Below are 17,777 nucleotides of genomic sequence, written 5' to 3'. Positions count from 1 at the left end.
CGTCAGTGTCAGCCAGTTTGCCGTGGCATACGGAGCTCCATCGCAGTCTTTAACACTGGTAGCATGCCGCAACAGCGTGGACGTGAACCGTATGTGCAGTTGACGAACTTTGAGCGAGGGTGTATAGTGGGCATGTGGGAGGCCGGGTGGACGTACCGCCGAATTGCTCAACACGTGGGGCGTGAGGTCTCCAAAGTACATCGATGTTGTTGCCAGTGGTCGGCGGAAGGTGCACGTGCCCGTCGACCTGGGCCGCACTGCAGCGATGCACGGATGCACGCCAAGACCGTAGGATCCTACGCAGTGCCGTAGGGGACCGCACCGCCACTTCCCAGCAAATTAGGGACACTGTTGCTCCTGAGGTATCGGCGAGGACCATTCGCAACCATCTCCATGAAGCTGGGCTACGGTCCCGCACACCGTTAGGCCGTCTTCCGCTCACGCCCCCAACATCGTGCAGCCCGCCTCCAGTGGTGTCGCGACAGGCGTGAATGGAGGGACGAATGGAGGCGTGTAGTCTTCAGCGATGAGAGTCGCTTCTGCCTTGGTGCCAATGATGGTCGTATGCGTGTTTGGCGCCGTGCAGGTGAGCGCCACAATCAGGACTGCATACGACCGAGGCACACAGGGCCAACACCCGGCATCATGATGTGGGGAGCGATCTCCTACACTGGCCGTACACCACTGGTGATCGTCGAGGGGACACTGAATAGTGCACGGTACATCCAAACCGTCATCGAACCCATCGTTCTACCATTCCTAGACCGGCAAGGGAACTTGCTGTTCCAACAGGACAATGCACGTCCGCATGTATCCTGTGCCACCCAACGTGCTCTAGAAGGTGTAAGTCAACTACCCTGGCCAGCAAGATCTCCGGATCTGTCCCCCATTGAGCATGTTTGGGACTGGATGAAGCGTCGTCCCACGCGGTCTGCACGTCCAGCACGAACGCTGGTCCAACTGAGGCGCCAGGTGGAAATGGCATGGCAAGCCGTTCCACAGGACTACATCCAGCATCTCTACGATCGTCTCCATGGGAGAATAGCAGCCTGCATTGCTGCGAAAGGTGGATATACACTGTACTAGTGCCGACATTGTGCATGCTCTGTTGCCTGTGTCTATGTGCCTGTGGTTCTGTCAGTGTGATCATGTGATGTATCTGACCCCAGGAATGTGTCAATAAAGTTTCCCCTTCCTGGGACAATGAATTCACGGTGTTCTTATTTCAATTTCCAGGAGTGTATATGATATTCTCTCCAATACACCACCATCAGAATACCACAGACAGTGTGCTACCACATACAGCTGAGGGGGAATAATATTAACTTCTTGTATCACTCACATTCGGTCTCCATATCCTGCAAATGCTTCTCACCTCACATGTGGGGTGACCTGTAAGGAGGCGCAAGCATGGCAGCCACCATTGAACACACCATTTGGTCTGGCATGCACACATCCATAACCAGCCATTTCAGGTCCAAATTTTTCCCATTGGCTAAACCCAGAGTGTCATTGGATTTTGCTGTGCCATTCAAGGAATCAATGTAGTTGCAGGTAGTAGATGCAGTGTAAAATTCTTCATATACGGTTCTGATGTCTGTCATCTTAGCAAGCCCTACAATTTGTGCCAAAACTACTCTCTTCCCTCCTGCAGACATGTTTTCACTTCCAAACTTGCCACAACTGACCAAACCTGATGTCAACATGTGGTATGACACATTGGTAGACATCACAGTGCCACTTTGCCCTGCAGTCTATGGATCCTACCATCCTCTAGGCCATTTCCAGGTCAAAGTGCTGCTTCAAGGGGGAAGAGGGGAGGAATTTAACAATAATTCTGCCTATCATACATACTGACTTTGACACCATGCCAGAGACATTATTACTATCCAATAAAACTACCACCAGGTCAGCCTGCATAAAACGCTCTAAGTGAGTGACATAGGTGTGACCACGAGCTCGCTGCACCAGATAAATACCAGTGCAGTATTGACAAGGTTCATTGCAGTGTCGAGCATTAAGTATTTGTAATACACCATCAGATCACCTGTTTACCAATACTGCTATCAGTCTTTGGTTCTGCATTTTTGTTTCATTTATTCTGGCACACAGCTACTTCAACTATGTCCACTGTACCTCGGTTAGCCCTCTATTCATGACCTGATTTGATTCACGGACAAAGTCTGACATTTTTATGTTGGCAGTGTCTTAGTTCACTGCCCCCTCCCCCGTTCCTAACATTGAGCCGCACAGCATGGTCGCGTAGTTAGAGGCCTCATGTCCCCATGTCATGAATCGTGCAGCCCCTTCCCCCGGAGGTTCAAGTCCTTCCATGGGCATGGTTGTGTGTTTTGTTCTTAGCGTAAGTTAGATTAAGTTAGTTTAAGTAATGTGTAAGTCTAGGGACCGATGACCTCAGTAGTTTGGTCCCTTAGGAATTCACACACATTTGAACCTAACATTGACTAAAACAGCAGCTTGCATCTCATCTTCAACTGTATAATTTAGGTTGAAGCCCAAACTGTTGACAAGAAACTCCATTATCTAAAGTAACATCTCTAATCCCTGCACTTGACTTAAAATACTTACCGTGAACTATCTGTCCTGTTATGTACACTAGCTAATTGTGTGATTAGTGTGCAGAAGGCATATCAGAAATGAGCGATATAGTCCACTGATATAAAATTGCAAACAATGAGATGGATCAGTTTTATGTTAAGATTAATAATTTTTTGCTGCAAAATTACATAATATGGCTAATGATAAATGACACCCAGCTCAAATATCATTTCATCCTTCATGAGCCTTTTCACTGAGTCATAACAGTTCTGTAACAGAGTGTCATGTAGCCCTTTCTTTTACTCATCCCAGTGAATCTATGTTCATGTTCAGATTTTTTGTTTGTTTGTTTGTTTGTTTGGCAGTCAAAGCATATAGCATTAATTAGTAAGCAAGAACGTGCAATTATGTTTATTTCTTTATATGAATGATCAAAATGAGTTTCTAAGAATAATTTTGATTTGTTGTATAAACAGATGACCTTGTAGATGTATAGTTAGGGGACTGATAAATGTTGTAGACTTTTTAATAATGGATTACATGATTCCCTGGGCTGAAGAGCATTTTAATTACAATTCTGTGTTAACAAGCAATATAATTTTCATATTTGAGTCTAGTTCTCCTTATAGCTATCACGTCCTACCAGTACCTCTTCAATCCCGAATAAAGGCCTTCTTTGATATGACAGCTCTCAATTTACTCATGATATTTTTTCTGAAGCTTCACTACACAAAACACTTACTCAGGCTTCCCCAGAAAATAATAGCATACTTTATTAACGATTACAAATAGCTGTAGTATAATTAAAATTCTCCTCACTGTTGTATCACTTCATTGTATAAAATATTTTAAAATATAAATTATGAAACCAACATTTTAGCCACATTATAGTGACTTTCCTCTGAGTAAGAGTAGGTTTACTGGAGGAAAGGCACCACTATTAAGTACAAACTATTGGTATCAATATGTCACATTTCTGGAACTTTATTGGCCCTAGATTATAATAGGGTAGTCATTGCGAGAGGGAGAGGGTAGGAATGAGGCTATTCATGAACTGTTTGGCTTGTTGATCATTGGTGCCTGTCTGCAAAGCAGCACTTGGCTGCTGATGTGCATGTGTTCTTCCTGGTGTACATGGTAATACACTGACAGTAGCTACATAGCTATTTGTTAAGAGTGTCACGTCCATTGCCCTGTGTGGCATCTGCTATGCACCTGTTCATGGCCTGTTGGGCCTGGATTGTTGGCAACTGAGTCACCAGAAGTTTGTAACTGTCCTCTCTATTAATGTTGTCAGGTTGCTTAGTAATTTCAGTCCCCTCCTATATTTTGCATTCACATCACCACAACTGTTTTACCAGTACATGCACTTCCCATAATGCCATTGGTTGTCCACAGTTACGGTGGTGTTTCTCTATTGCCAATTTAATGTGTAGTTCTAATCGCAAATAACGTTCATGTTCTGCCATGTGTGTACTAACTGGCCTCCTTGTCTCCCCTATGTGCTGACCTGCTTACATATGATGTAATGATATTGATATTTTCCAATAAATAGGGGCATCTTTCCTCCAGTAAAATCTGTCTTGCCCTTTGGAAAGCCATTGTAATGAGAGCTCGTGGTCACACCTATGTCACTCACTTAGAGTCAAAATGTTGGTTTTATAGTTTAAATTTTGTAATATTTTATATGTAATACAGTGATGTGGTACTACACTCATAATAATTTCAATCATCTTGGCACTGGCTGTGGAAGCCTTACCTTATAGTATGCTTGCCAGGTGAAATAACTGCAGAAAAAAATAAATAAATAAGTAGTATGCTATTTCGTGAGTGTTCATATCATTGACAGTTGATAATATTTTAACTGCAAATGGAAAACTGTATATTGCACTTCTTAAATACTCAGTATGTGCATTCCAGTTAATATTTTCATTTAGCTTAAACCTATAAATTTCATAAGTTTCACTCTACCATATGATTTTTGAGATGTTCAGAATCAATACATGTAGCTGGAACCATGTTTCTAAGCAATTGCTCCAAATATAATACAAAAGGAAAGGCAAATGAGACTAAAACTTCATCTATATTCAAAGTCTAAGAAATCTGAAGAATAAAATAGACCAACTGGTAATACATCTAAAAGATGAAGGATATGAAATGAACCTGATATACTATGTTTCTCTGAACATCACATGACAAATGAAATTCAGAATTAGTATGGAAGAAGGTGGAGTTGCAGTATTTGGTAAAAATGGTGTATTATATAGGGTGGTATGGAGCCGACTGACAAAGTTTGGCCTTGAACATCACACATATGCAGTAGCTTGTACTGACTGTAGAGATGTGAAGAGTAAAGGAGAGAATGCCATTTCATCTGCAAGTAGTAATAGTGTGTTGGTGCTTATATCATTGTGTTACCTCAGTTTGACATTATTGCAAACCTAACCCTGTGACTAAAATACAACATTCTTTTTGATGATACTTTAATGTTGGTCTGTATCATCAGAATACTGTACAGACTTGGGTGGAGAAGTTTGAAGACAATGATAGTGTGTTCAATGTGAAGTATGGTCCCCCAAAATTTGCAGAGTGTGGAGGAAGTTTTTAAACATAGTTCTCAATGCTTGGCACACTGGCAGTCTCGTATTTTAAGGAAGAGCTGCAGAAGTTTTTGATGAATACTTACGGAGACCAAATTTCATCTGTACAAATTTCAGATTGCTGAGAAACATAACCCCAGAAACAAGGAAGCATGAGTTACATTATGCACTAACCCACTACCCCCAACAATTTAATAAGTAAAAACCTGATTTCTTGAATAATTTGTTCCTGTCTGACAAAGCCCATGTCCATCTTTTGGGCTTCATTAACAAACAGAAGCTGCAATACTGGTTACCAGTGAATCCTAAAAAGCTCCATGGAAAACCATTGCACTCTGCCGTAACAAGAGTTTGGCGTGGATTTGTTGTTTCAGGGCAGCAAGCCCATATATTTCTCCCTCTCTCTCTCTTTTTTAGGATGAAGACTGAGAAACAGTGATTATTAATTCAGAAAATTACGTCACTATGTTGAAAAACTTAGTTCAACTATGCTTTTGACAGCTTGGCATTGACCTGAAGGTTCTTTACTTTGAGCAAGATGGTGCAACAGCTTGCATTGCATGAAACAGCATGGCTATTGTTTGTGGAATGTTCAGAAGTGCTGTCTCTCTCGTTTTGGAGACATCACTTACCTCTTTGGTCACCTAATTTTACTGTCCAAAATTTTTGGTATGAGGATTCTTGAAATACCATGTGTTCTGGAGATGTGAAGTGAAGATTCAAGAACTCAAATGAGCCATTGTTGATGAACTTGAGACTACTGGTGGTGATCTATGGAGGCATGTGTATGGAAACTTGCAGTAGCACTTAGAACAGTGCATTAATTTAAGTAGATGCTGTCTTTCTGACATAATTTTGACCGAGCGAGGTGGCGCAGTGGTTAGCACACTGGACTCGCATTCGGGAGGACGACGGTTCAATCCCGTCTCCGGCCATCCTGATTTAGGTTTTCCGTGATTTCCCTAAATCGTTTCAGGCAAATGCCGGGATGGTTCCTTTGAAAGGGCACGGCCGATTTCCTTCCCAATCCTTCCATAACCCGAGCTTGCGCTCCGTCTCTAATGACCTCGTTGTCGACGGGACGTTAAACACTAACCACCACCACCACCACATAATTTTGAAGAAAAAGCTTCTAACCTTTGGATAATAAATGGCATATTTCAGAGTTTTATAGACTATTTCTCTTTTTCTGTCCTGTTTCCATTTCACAATCTATGTACATCTGAAATGTGTCAACCATCTTGGCGCCATCCTATATAAATCTCTAGATTTAAGACAATACTGTGCTGAACAGCACTTTGAGGTGAGCAGCATCAAGATAACAGCATATAGTGCAACAGTCACTGTGCTGTTAATTTATAGGCCATTTGTCAGAAATCTGAATGGTTTTCTGAGGCACACTGAATTACTCTTGTCCCACCCATCCAGAAAACCAAAATCATTCACAGTAATGGGTTACTTTAATGTGAACTCTTTAACAGAAAATAGAATCAGAATATACCCTGAACAGCAGATGTGCTCTTACAACTTAGTATCAGTGGTAGATTACCCAACTAGAGTGACAGCCAGTTCTAGTACCTTAACAGATAATGTATTTATTAACAAGGATACATGTAATAATTTAACAGTCAAAATATTATAAACGGCCTCTCTGATCATTATGGATAATTTCTCACCACGTGCCAAGAAAATATACAGAGAAAAGTACATTTAATTTGGAAAAATATGAGGATTATCAACAGACACACCATGGAGAACTTTTTTTCATCAAGCACAGCTTGTGGACTAGTCTTCTTCTCCAAATTTAACAAATTTATGAGTGAGGTTACAAGTCTATTTGAAGAAACATTTCCTAAAAAGTTAGTAAGAGAAAATCTGCTTAAATCAGATTATTGGGTTACTAAGTGCATCAAAATTTTTTGTAGAACAAAAAGGGAGCTGAACAGGTTTGATATAAATGATCCTTCTATCAATTACAGTAAAACAAATTTTATTCAATTTTGCACAACTTCTAAAGATGAAGAAATAGGAGAAAAACTATGTGACCAGCTTTATAGGGTGGATATTTCAAAATAACAGGGCTCACGTATTGACAGGAAGCTAGTGCCCTTAAACCCCATCCTGGGTCTGTGCAAAAGAGTGTGTTTTGAAACTTATGCCTTATGCATGTTTGCCCTTACAGAAATATGGATACTATTAAATCTGCTTATTATGGTTATTTTCATGCCATTATGGAATATGGAATTATATTTGGAGGAAATCAGTCACTAGCTAAAAAAAATTGCTATATCCACACAAAAGAGCCACAAGAATCATGAAAGGAGTCACCCAAGAGTCACATGCAGAAATCTTTTTAAGGAACTTGAAATCCTCACATCAGCAACACAATATACACTGCACTACACAATTAAAGGGTCACTTTTTTTAGGCCCCCAATAATTGTCTCCCATTGTGACACAGAAGTTTGAAATTTGGCTCACAGGTGCCTGCACCCTTCCTCTGTAATGGTGCAAAAGTGTGGCATCCTGTGCCATTACCCTCGGGGCTCAATGATGCTTCAGACATTTCACCACAATTCTGCCTGATGCCACTGTGGATGTGTCTCTCAAGGGGAAGCTCATCACACCCCTTCTTACTCATATTTCACCTCTGTAATGGAGGTCAGTTGCCTAACATTACAGTGACATGGGTTTCTTATGAGTAGCTGAGAAAAACATTTCAGACACACCACCGTTCAAAATCGACAATGAAAGGCCTCAACAGGTGGCATAAAGGGTGTCAGTGAAACCACCCTCTCCCTAGAAGCATTAATTTTCACACATTTTGCTCTCAAAAATGACAGTTTACTGTGTGATGTACAACAGGACAATGTTCTTGACAAATTTTGCCACTCTGGCACTCAGACTATTAAATTGTTTCCTAAGTTCTTGTCACTGGAGATATGCCATTCCAGGGTGTTAGGCTGTATGGGGGGAATTTTTTGGTGTGAAAGGGATGACGGCTGTGGAAATGCAGGTACTGTTGGTGGTTGATGGGCTTAATGTGGACAGAGGTGTGGATGGAGCCATCAGAGAGGAGGAGCTCAATGTGTAAGAAGGTGGCACACTGGTTTAAGGAGTACCAGATTAAGCAGAGTGGGGGAGAAACTGTTGAGATAGTAAAGGGATGAAGATATGGTGTCTCAGCCCTGAATCCAGATCATGAAGATATCATCAATGAATCTGAACCAGGCTAAGGATTTGGTGTTTTGGAAGGCTAGGAAGATTTCCTCTAGATGGCCCATAAATAGGTTGGCATAGGTAGGTGCCATGCAATTGACCATGGCAGAGCTGCAAATTTTTTTGTATATCTTCCCTTCAGAGAAGAAGTAGTTGCGGATTAGGATAAAGTTAATAAGGTGTATCAGGAATGAGTTAGTGGGTTTGGAGTCTGAAGGACATTGGGAAAGGTGGTGTTAAATAGCAGTAAGACCATGGGCATGAGGGATGTTGGTGTATGGGAGGTGGTATCAATGGTGACAAGTAGGGACTCAGGAAGTAAAGGGGTGGGGATGATGGAGAGTCGGTGAAGGAAGTGGTTGGTATCTTTGACACTGGAGGCTAAATTATGAGCAATTGGTTGGAAGTGTTGGTCAATGAGGACCAAAATTCTTTCAATGGGGGCACAATAATTGGTCACAATGGGACGTTCAGGATTGTTGGGTTTGTGGATTTTGGGGACCATGTAGAAGATGGGTGTGCAAGGCCTCATAGGGATGAGAAGGGAATTGGATTCAGGGAAGAAGTTCTGGGAAGGGCCCAAGACATTAAGCAGGCGTTGTTGGAGGTTGTGTTGGACTTCTGGGATACAATGACTCTGACACAGTTTATAGGTGGAGGAGTCAGATAATTGGTGCAGTCTTCTGCCAGGTAGTCACTGCAGTTCATAACAACAGTGATGGAACCTTTGTCTGCAAGTAGGGTGACTAGGTCAAGATTAGCCTTGAGGTTGTGTATGTCTATTGTTACTTCTGCTGAAATGCTGATGTTGAGGAATGGACCTGGGGAAGGTTGGTGAGAAATGCTTATGGGTGGTTAGGTAGGATCACGGTTGGATAGTGGTATGAACTGGGAGAGGCAGGGTTCAATGTTCGAATTAGGTTGGCTTTGATTGGAGATACTGGCAGAAAAGTTCTTCCATTGCAGGGATCAGGAGAAGGAGAGTGGTCTTTGACAAGTCCAGCATGGTTAAATTTGGGTATAGGGTTAAAGGCGAGGCCTTTGGATAGGAAATTTCTGTGGAGCTGAGCATTTTGGTGCAAAGGTTAACAACAGTGTTGTGGGAATGCTTTGGCTTTGGATTTTGTGGAGTGTTGGTAGGGAGTTTTGTGGAGTGTGGCAAGTTGAAAAGGTGAACTAGGCAGCGCTTAGGTGCAATGAGGGATGGGCGAGGAGTAACACTGTGGATATGATGGGGGTTGGAAAGTGGTGCCCTGATGCGGCAGTAGAAATTTGGGAGGTTGAATAACTTACGGAGGTGCTGCCTGGAATGCTTCTCCAGGTATATTTTCATTAAAATCATAATTATGTTCTCCAACTTTCTTTCTTGATCAGTTTTTTTCCATTTTCTGCCTCTTCAAGAACTCCTCAAAATACATTTCTCCATTATCTGCTGAATTCCCTTCAGTTCTTTGATGCTGATAATATTAAGAGTTGATGTCTCACTATCATAAGTCAAAACTTATAAAACACATTAATTGTAGCCTTTCCTTTTCAGATGTATTGTAAGTTTGGTTTTTCCTGTCTATCCAGCCATTGTCTTTAACTGGCCTAAACACAAAATCTTATCAAATGGTCTTTATCATCTTATCTGAAGTGTTACCCGTGGCTGCACTCACTATTCAGTAGTTTTCTTATGATGAGTGATGTTGAGTACGTAAGCTACTGTATGTACAATAGCATCAGCTGCCCTCATGATGCATCAGCATATGCAAAAAGCTATTTCAAAGAGTAAATATTTTTTCCTAATTTGCGTAATGTTCTTCAAATGAATAAGTATTTTTTACTACACACTTTGTAAATTAGCCTATGTTCTTCCTTGGACTTCAAGCTATCTCCTTACCAAATTACATCAAAATTGGTTCAGCAAATTAGTTGTGAAAATGTAACAGACAATGTTGACAATGTTACTTTTGCATTTATAATATTGGTATGGATAAAACTTTCAATTATGGTATATTTTTCCCTGTTATCTGATATTGATGAAATAAAGCATACACAGTGCCCAAAGCTATCCTCAAGTTACCTGCAAAAATCCCATGAAAATTGTTCTTTTAGCTTTGAAGACTAGTGGGTTCAAACACACAAACAAAACTTTAAATAATTATAGTGACAATATTATGAAAAGGATAGATTGCTATGCACCATATAGCAGAGATGTTGAGTTGCAGCTAGGCACAACAGAAAGACTGTCAATGGTCTCTCTCCCCCCTCTCCCCCCCCCTCCCTTTATCTGTGAGTTAACATTTCTGCTATATTGTGAGTAGCAATCTATCCTTATCACAATACTGTCATTATTCCATCCTGGATTTTCTATTGTTTAAATCACAATATCTTTTTTCCCTGATCTGACTGTGATCAACCATAGCCTGTATGGTGTCCAAAGCTATGCTCAAGATCCCTGCGAAAACCTCATGAAAATTCATCTGGTATTTTTGGAGAAGCCTGTTTAAACAGACAGACATGACAGTTTTACAGATTTATTATTATTATAGAAGATCATAGAGCATTACAAACTTCATAGATATATTTTACTTAAATCTCTGAATGGTTGTAAACAATCTGACTGTGTTAAATTATGTCAGAATGATAAATTCTTCCTTGCAACATTTTTTTAAATGCCTTATATTGTTCATTATGGAGTTAAATAAGAATTTTCACTAACTTGATTGAGAAATTTTTGTGATGTCAATTACTGTAGTGCCAACTACGGGGTGTTCAAAAAGTCTCTGTGCAGTGCCGATTGATTGTTAGCTGGGTGTGCCATATGCTGCAGTGGATATACCAAAATGAAACTCACTGCAGTATCGTTGTGCATTTATTGTTTTGTTGAATAATATGGGACCCACAATCCAACATCTAGAAATTGCAACCCAAACTCCTATTTTCACAGAATGAAGTGGTTCCTCATGAATACACAATGGATTTGCAGCACTTCACATACGAGAATTTTGCGAGTTCATGTACCTGGATAAATGAAACCATGCCTCATCAGTGAAAAGCATTTCGTTAAGAATATCCCTTCCATTTTGTTGAACGAAATTTTTGAACCATTGGCAATAATGCAATTTCTTTCCATGATCAGTATTTTTCAGTTCTTGCACAACTGTCACTTTGTATGGGAAAAGTTCTAATTTTTTCCTTATAACTGTGTGGGCCATTCCAACACTAACATTGATTTCCTGGGTGGGTTTTCTTACTGACTTGTTCGGACTCATGGACATTTCATTCGAAATATCGAGTAGTTTATCCACAGACAAAATGCTAGGACGGTTGCTTCTTGGTGCATCTGTCACTGAAGCTGTACTTCGAAATTTGTTAATCAAATCTCGCACAGTATCGCGATGTGGGATTGTTGTCTCTGGGAAAACTGAATTAAATGTTTGATGAACTGAAATTCTGTATTTACCGCCAGCTTTGAACACTTGTTCGACTAAAAACTCACATTCTTCAATGGTTAGCATATTAACACTGACAAAAACGAAATGAACTGACAAAGGAACTAAACTTAAACATTCACGTCAACACATAACAACACACACCAACGATACTATTGATGGTGGCTGAGATAAACAAAACAGTGGAATGTTGGGAGAGTCCACTTGAAGGGAAGTAACCAGGCAGGTGAACAATCATACGGTATGCACGGTTAACAATCATACGGCACTGCGGAGAGGCTTTCTGAACACCCCGTATATGCCTTCAGATTTTACATTTACACTTTTGTTGATTATATTACATGCAGTTATGTCAATATTTTTGTTCCAGGAGTGCACTAGACTTCTCTCTTGCAAAATTTCCAAGCACTGAGTGTACTTTGTACTCCACAGGGAAGATAACTTGCTTGCCTTACACATACTATATAGCACACTGTGATCTTGACTTACAAAATTGGCCATATGACGTACATACATGTACAATGTGGTTTTCATCTTGGTCTCACAGAGGCAAACTTGTGAATGCAACTTTTAATGACAAAGGGGTAAGGAAACTGCTATTACAAGATCACAGTGAAAAGTTCTTGGCCTTGCTTTGACATCAATGTAATTTTTTATACATTATGAAATAATGTATATTAAATATGAGTGTGACCTGCAGAATATTTTTTTGTATGGCTTTTTAAAATAGTCATGTTGTTTGTGTTCCACTGAAATGGACAAATTTGAATATTTTTAGGACATAAAAGGCTTCTCAAAGTTGCAGTGATCATATCAATAAAATATACTTGAAACATAATAAAGTGGACTTACTCCATTTGCTATTATTCTAGTCCTTTTAAATTACAATTTCTTTCTTGTTTTTCATCTACTTTTATTTGTGCATGTACTACATATGCAGTACATTCTCTAAATTGCTATGCAGTGCATACTCTAAATTGCTAAATTCTTAATGATGTAATATTTTATGTAACTTTATTATTTATGTCATAGTATTCAACCTGCTGATTGCAGCAGCTTTATTAGTTTTCTGTAAAACATTTTTCTCTGAGATAAATCAGTAACTGAAGTTGTCTTATTAGCACATAATTGTTGAAATACTATGAGCTAATCAGCAGCCTTTAGAGGATTGACGTCACTCATTATAAAAAACCGATAATTTTCCATTTTTCAGTAGCCAGTTTCATTTTTCCACCAAATAAATCATTTAAAAATTATCTACAATTAGAGCTCGATCAAACCAAAAATTATTGGTAAGTGATGGCAGTTCACAATCTGAACAGGAAAAGAATAGCAGAGGCAGGAGAGACAAGGGACAAGGTAAGGTGAGGCAGTGGGAAACAGGTTAGCAGCGGTTTAGGCCAGGAGGAGTGTGAGGGTGCAGGATATGCTGGAGAGAAATTCCCACCTGCATAGTTCAGAATAACTAAATAGCTCACGGGGTGAAACAGTTGTTGAGGACATTTGTGTTGTGATGTCCAACATGTCAGGCAACTGGAAACAAAGTTTGTTATTTGTCACAGTTTGGCAATGGCCATACATGTGAGTGAACCGTTGGTTACTTGTCACGCCCACACAGAATGCTGCACTGTAATTGCAGTATAGCTTATATATAATATGACTGCTTTCACACATGGCCTTTCCTTTTGTACAATAGGAAGTGCCTGTGACTGGACTGTGGTAGTTGGTGGGGGGTGGGTGTATGGGACAGGTATTGCACCTGGTTCGAACAAAAGTGAATGACACATCAGCTGCAGGATTGGGCACAGGATTGGAGAAGGGATGGACAAGGATATTCCATAGGTTGGATGGATAGTGGACCACTACTTTGGATGATATGGGTATGACATCATCTCAGGACATGATCGGATGTAGTCAGAGCCCTGATGAAGGAAGTGTATGAGCTTTTGATAATGGGTGATCAGAGGAATGGCAGTTGGTGGATGGTTAGATGTTTAATGGTGTCAGAGGAGGAGATGTCATGGGAGATCTGTTTGTGTATGACCTGGATAGATAATATCTATCAAGAAAAGGCTGTGGTAAGGCTATCAGTATATTTTAACAGCTCCTGCTTTCCACTGCAGGTGCAGCTTCTATGGGTGGCGAGGCTGTATGGAAGAGACTGTTTGAAATGGAACATGTGACATCTGTCAGATTGAAGTTGCTGTTGGCAGTTGGTGTGCATGATATGAACATATGTATTTATGGAGCCATATGAGGTGAGGAGTTTGAGATTATGAAGGAGGTTCATTGAATTGAGAAGAACCAGGTGAAGTGGATTTGGGAGTAGGTGTTGAGCTTATAAATGAGAGAGCAAGTGTTGTCCCTGCTCTGAGCCCAGATCATGAAAATGTCATCAGTCAACCTGAATCAGAGAAGGGGTTTTAGGTGTTAACTAGATAAGAAGAATTGCTCCAGAAGCCCTATAAATAAGTTGGCATTGAATGATGCCAGACAAATACTGATAGAAGTACCTTGGGATTTGTTTACATATTTGGCTTTCAAAAATGAAATAATTATGGATCAGGATTTGGTTGGGTAGGGAATAAGGAAGAGGTATTGAATCTGGTATCAGGAAGGCATTGGGAAACATAGTGCTTGGGAGATGTTGGTACATAAGAATTTCAAATTCGCAGTGGTGTCAGATGGGGCAGGAGTAGTTGGGCCAGCTTTCTCAGGTGGAATTGCAAATGTTGTTCCAACTGTTTAAGGGCAAGTGTTTCTACTGCAATGATAGCATCATGAAGTTGTGGTGTCTGAGTGAAAGGATCTTGCAAAGGAAATAGAAGCTGTCAAGGATGCTTTGAGCTTGGATTGTATAATTATGGAAATCAGAGTAGTGACGGAGAGGGACTGATGGAATTGGAAGAGGTGAAGATTCTAGCAATAGGATAGGTGACAGCCTGAGATGCCAATTTTAAGGGTAAGCTCATTATGTGGGATATCACGTGCAAGACAAGATTTAAGAAATAGGATGTATGGTAGGAGTTTTGCTAGGACAAAAGAGAATTTTCAGATTTGACACAGGTGGGAAGAGCAGGGATTCTTGACTGGATGGCTGGGAGACAAAAGGAATGATGGAAAAATGATTTAAAAAGGATGAAAATCAGAAGGTGAAAATTTATTGTCAGAGTGCTATAACAGGAATAAATGGTAGGTGCTATTTAGACAGCTATGTGGAGGTTAGAACTATGGTAAGAAAATGTTGTAAAGAAGCAAGAAGTAGGGGGTGTGGCTATAAATAGATAAGTTCAATTGCAAACTTTCAGGTGTGACAGTAAATAAACATGCATGACCAAACAATGTGATCAAAAAATAAATGAATGTGATGGGCAACATGAGTCGCTAACGGAGAATGTTTTAAAATCAGCAGTGGATTGAAACATTTGAAAAGGGGCCATTGCCACAAGAGCAGGGAGTTGTGGTATGGCAATTACAATATTGGAAAAAAATCTCAACACTAAAAAATAATTATCGAGGAGTAATGAAATTTCAGGAATATATTTGTTGGGGTACTGTCTTTAAGTAATTAACATTGCAGGATCACATGTTAATATAAGTGCAAAGTAGGCCATTGCAAATGTGAAATGCTGCTGTAGTAATAAAGGTGTAACCACCCGAATGTTGAATTCAAGCCTGCAAACTTGCATGCATTGTGCTGTACACATGCCAGATTCAGTTTATGGATGGAGTTCCATGCCTATTACATTTGGCTGGTCAATACAGGATGGTTAATGCTGTTTGTGGATGATGCTGGAGTTGTGATATGAGATGATGTCCCATATGTGCTCCATTGGAGACAGATCTGCTGACTGGGTAGGAAAGGCTACATGTTGACACTCTGTAGAGCATGTTGGATTACGATAGTTGTTGTGGACAAGTGTTATCCTAATGGAAAATGCCTCCTGGAATGCTCTTCATGAGTGGCAGCACAACAGATCAAATCACCAGACTGACATGGAAATTTGCAGTCAGGGTGCATGAGATCAGCACGAAAGTGCTGCTGCTGTCATACAAAATTGCATCCCAGACCATAACTCCAGATGTAAGTCCAGTATGTTTAACATTCAGATAGGCTGGTTGCAGGCCCTCAACTAGCCTCCTCCTAACCAACACACAGCCTTCACCAGCACTGAGGCAGAACCAGATTTCAGCAGAAAACACAACAGAACTCCACCCTGTTCTCCAACAAGCACTTGCTTGACACCACTAAAGTCACAAATTATGGTGGTTTGGGGCAGTGCAATGCATGCTACAAGGCATCTGGTTCAGAGCTGTCCTTGAAGTAATTAATTTGCAACAGTTTGTTGTGTCACTGTGATGCCAACTGCCACTCAAATTGCTGATACAAATGCAGTATCATGCACCAGAGCCACATTCCAAACACAGTGGTCTTCCTTCTCAGTAGTGCCATGTGACCATCCTAAGGTAGGTCTTTTTGCAGCTGTACATTCTTGTTACCACCACTGACAGCAGTCGTGTACAGTGGCTACTTTCCTGCCAAATCTTTCTGCAGTATCACAGAAAGAACATCCAGTTTCTTGTAGCCCTCTTGTAGCCTTGTTCAAACACAGTGAATTACTGATAATGTTATCTTTGTCACTTTAAAGGCATTCTTGACTAACATCAGCTCACCACATCCAATCTCAAAGATAACTAATGTCCATGACCTTCACAGTGTGTATTTAAAGCAAACCTGATTTGCATTCTCATTCTAGTATCATTCTTATGCAACTGATGTGAAATTAAAGTAGGCATTATTTTTCAGATGTAGAAACATGCCTACCAACTTTTGTTTAAGCTGCATGACTCATTGGTAATGCAATTTTTTTCCTGTCATTGTATTAGCATGGTGGGTCATTACAACAGCAGGGTTCAAGTTACACTCCAGAGTGTGATTGGTGTATTTTGAAGGTAGGTATTACAGAGGAAAAGAAAGTATAGACATATTAAGGAATACAGAATGGACAAGTAATTTGTAGGTAAGTAAAGAATGACAGTAAAAAATATAAAGGGAATGGGATGGAAGAGAGCTGAATTTGCAATGTATAACAACAACGAAAATTCCTAAGTGGAATAATACATAAAAGAAAGAGACATCAACAATAGAATGGAAAGGTAAATTGCTACTCTCTGTAAAGATGACATGTTCAGTTGTAGACAGGCACAACAAAAAGACAATTAGAAATTATTTTTTGCCAAAATCTTCTTCAGAAAAAGAAACACACACGCATTGATTCATATAAGCAAGCATACCTGATGTATGACCGCCATCACTGGCAAGTCAGACCAGAATCAAAATGAAAGAACGGCACCCACTCACCTATAGCTGACTGATGTGTGGCACATAGGGGCTCTCAACAGAATACTGCACTTACACTAGCTCTCACTAGCAAAAATATGCAGTTTTCAGATTCACACACACAACCACACAGATACCCAAATGCACACATCCATTGTGAGATTGATTATTGGTAATTGATCATTGAGAGCAGTTGGAAGGAAGGAGAGGAAAAGAGATGATGGTGGAGGTGAAGGGGAAGAGAAAGAGGTAAGCGAATAACACAGCCACACAGATACTCAAATGTACACACCCACTGTGAGAATGATTATTGATAATCAATTATTGGGAGCAGTTGGAAGGAAAGAGAGGAAAGGAAATGGCAGTGGAGATGAAGGGGGAGAGAAGGAGGGAAGAGAATAAGGGGGCAGGGCAGAGAAGGGAGAGAATATGCCCATGTCAGAGGGGATGATGGAAGCCGATTAGGAGAAGGCAGTACGTGATCTGGATGGGGGCGGAGTGGCAGGGACAGAAGAGACAAGGGAAAAGGTAAGGTGAGGTAGTGAGAAACAGGTTGGCAGAGGTTTAGACAAGGGGGATTGCAAGTGCACAGGATATTCTGGAGAGACAATTCCAACCATGT

General features: G+C 40.5%; 1 protein-coding gene across 3 annotated transcripts in view; it reads left to right on the top strand.

The window, feature by feature from the left end:
* LOC124616757 (acetylcholine receptor subunit alpha-like) overlaps nucleotides 1–17,777 on the top strand; it is a 279,424-nt gene that overhangs the window by 200,985 nt on the left and 60,662 nt on the right. For all 3 annotated transcript variants that reach the window (XM_047145142.1, XM_047145139.1, XM_047145140.1), the window contains one exon: nucleotides 12,185–12,398. In XM_047145142.1, coding sequence (XP_047001098.1) covers nucleotides 12,185–12,398 — 214 coding nt within the window. The remainder of the gene's footprint in view (nucleotides 1–12,184; nucleotides 12,399–17,777) is intronic.

The sequence above is a fragment of the Schistocerca americana genome, chromosome 5 (assembly GCF_021461395.2).
Source record: "Schistocerca americana isolate TAMUIC-IGC-003095 chromosome 5, iqSchAmer2.1, whole genome shotgun sequence".
NCBI lineage: Eukaryota > Metazoa > Arthropoda > Insecta > Orthoptera > Acrididae > Schistocerca > Schistocerca americana.
This window is presented reverse-complemented; position numbering and strand designations above follow the sequence as displayed.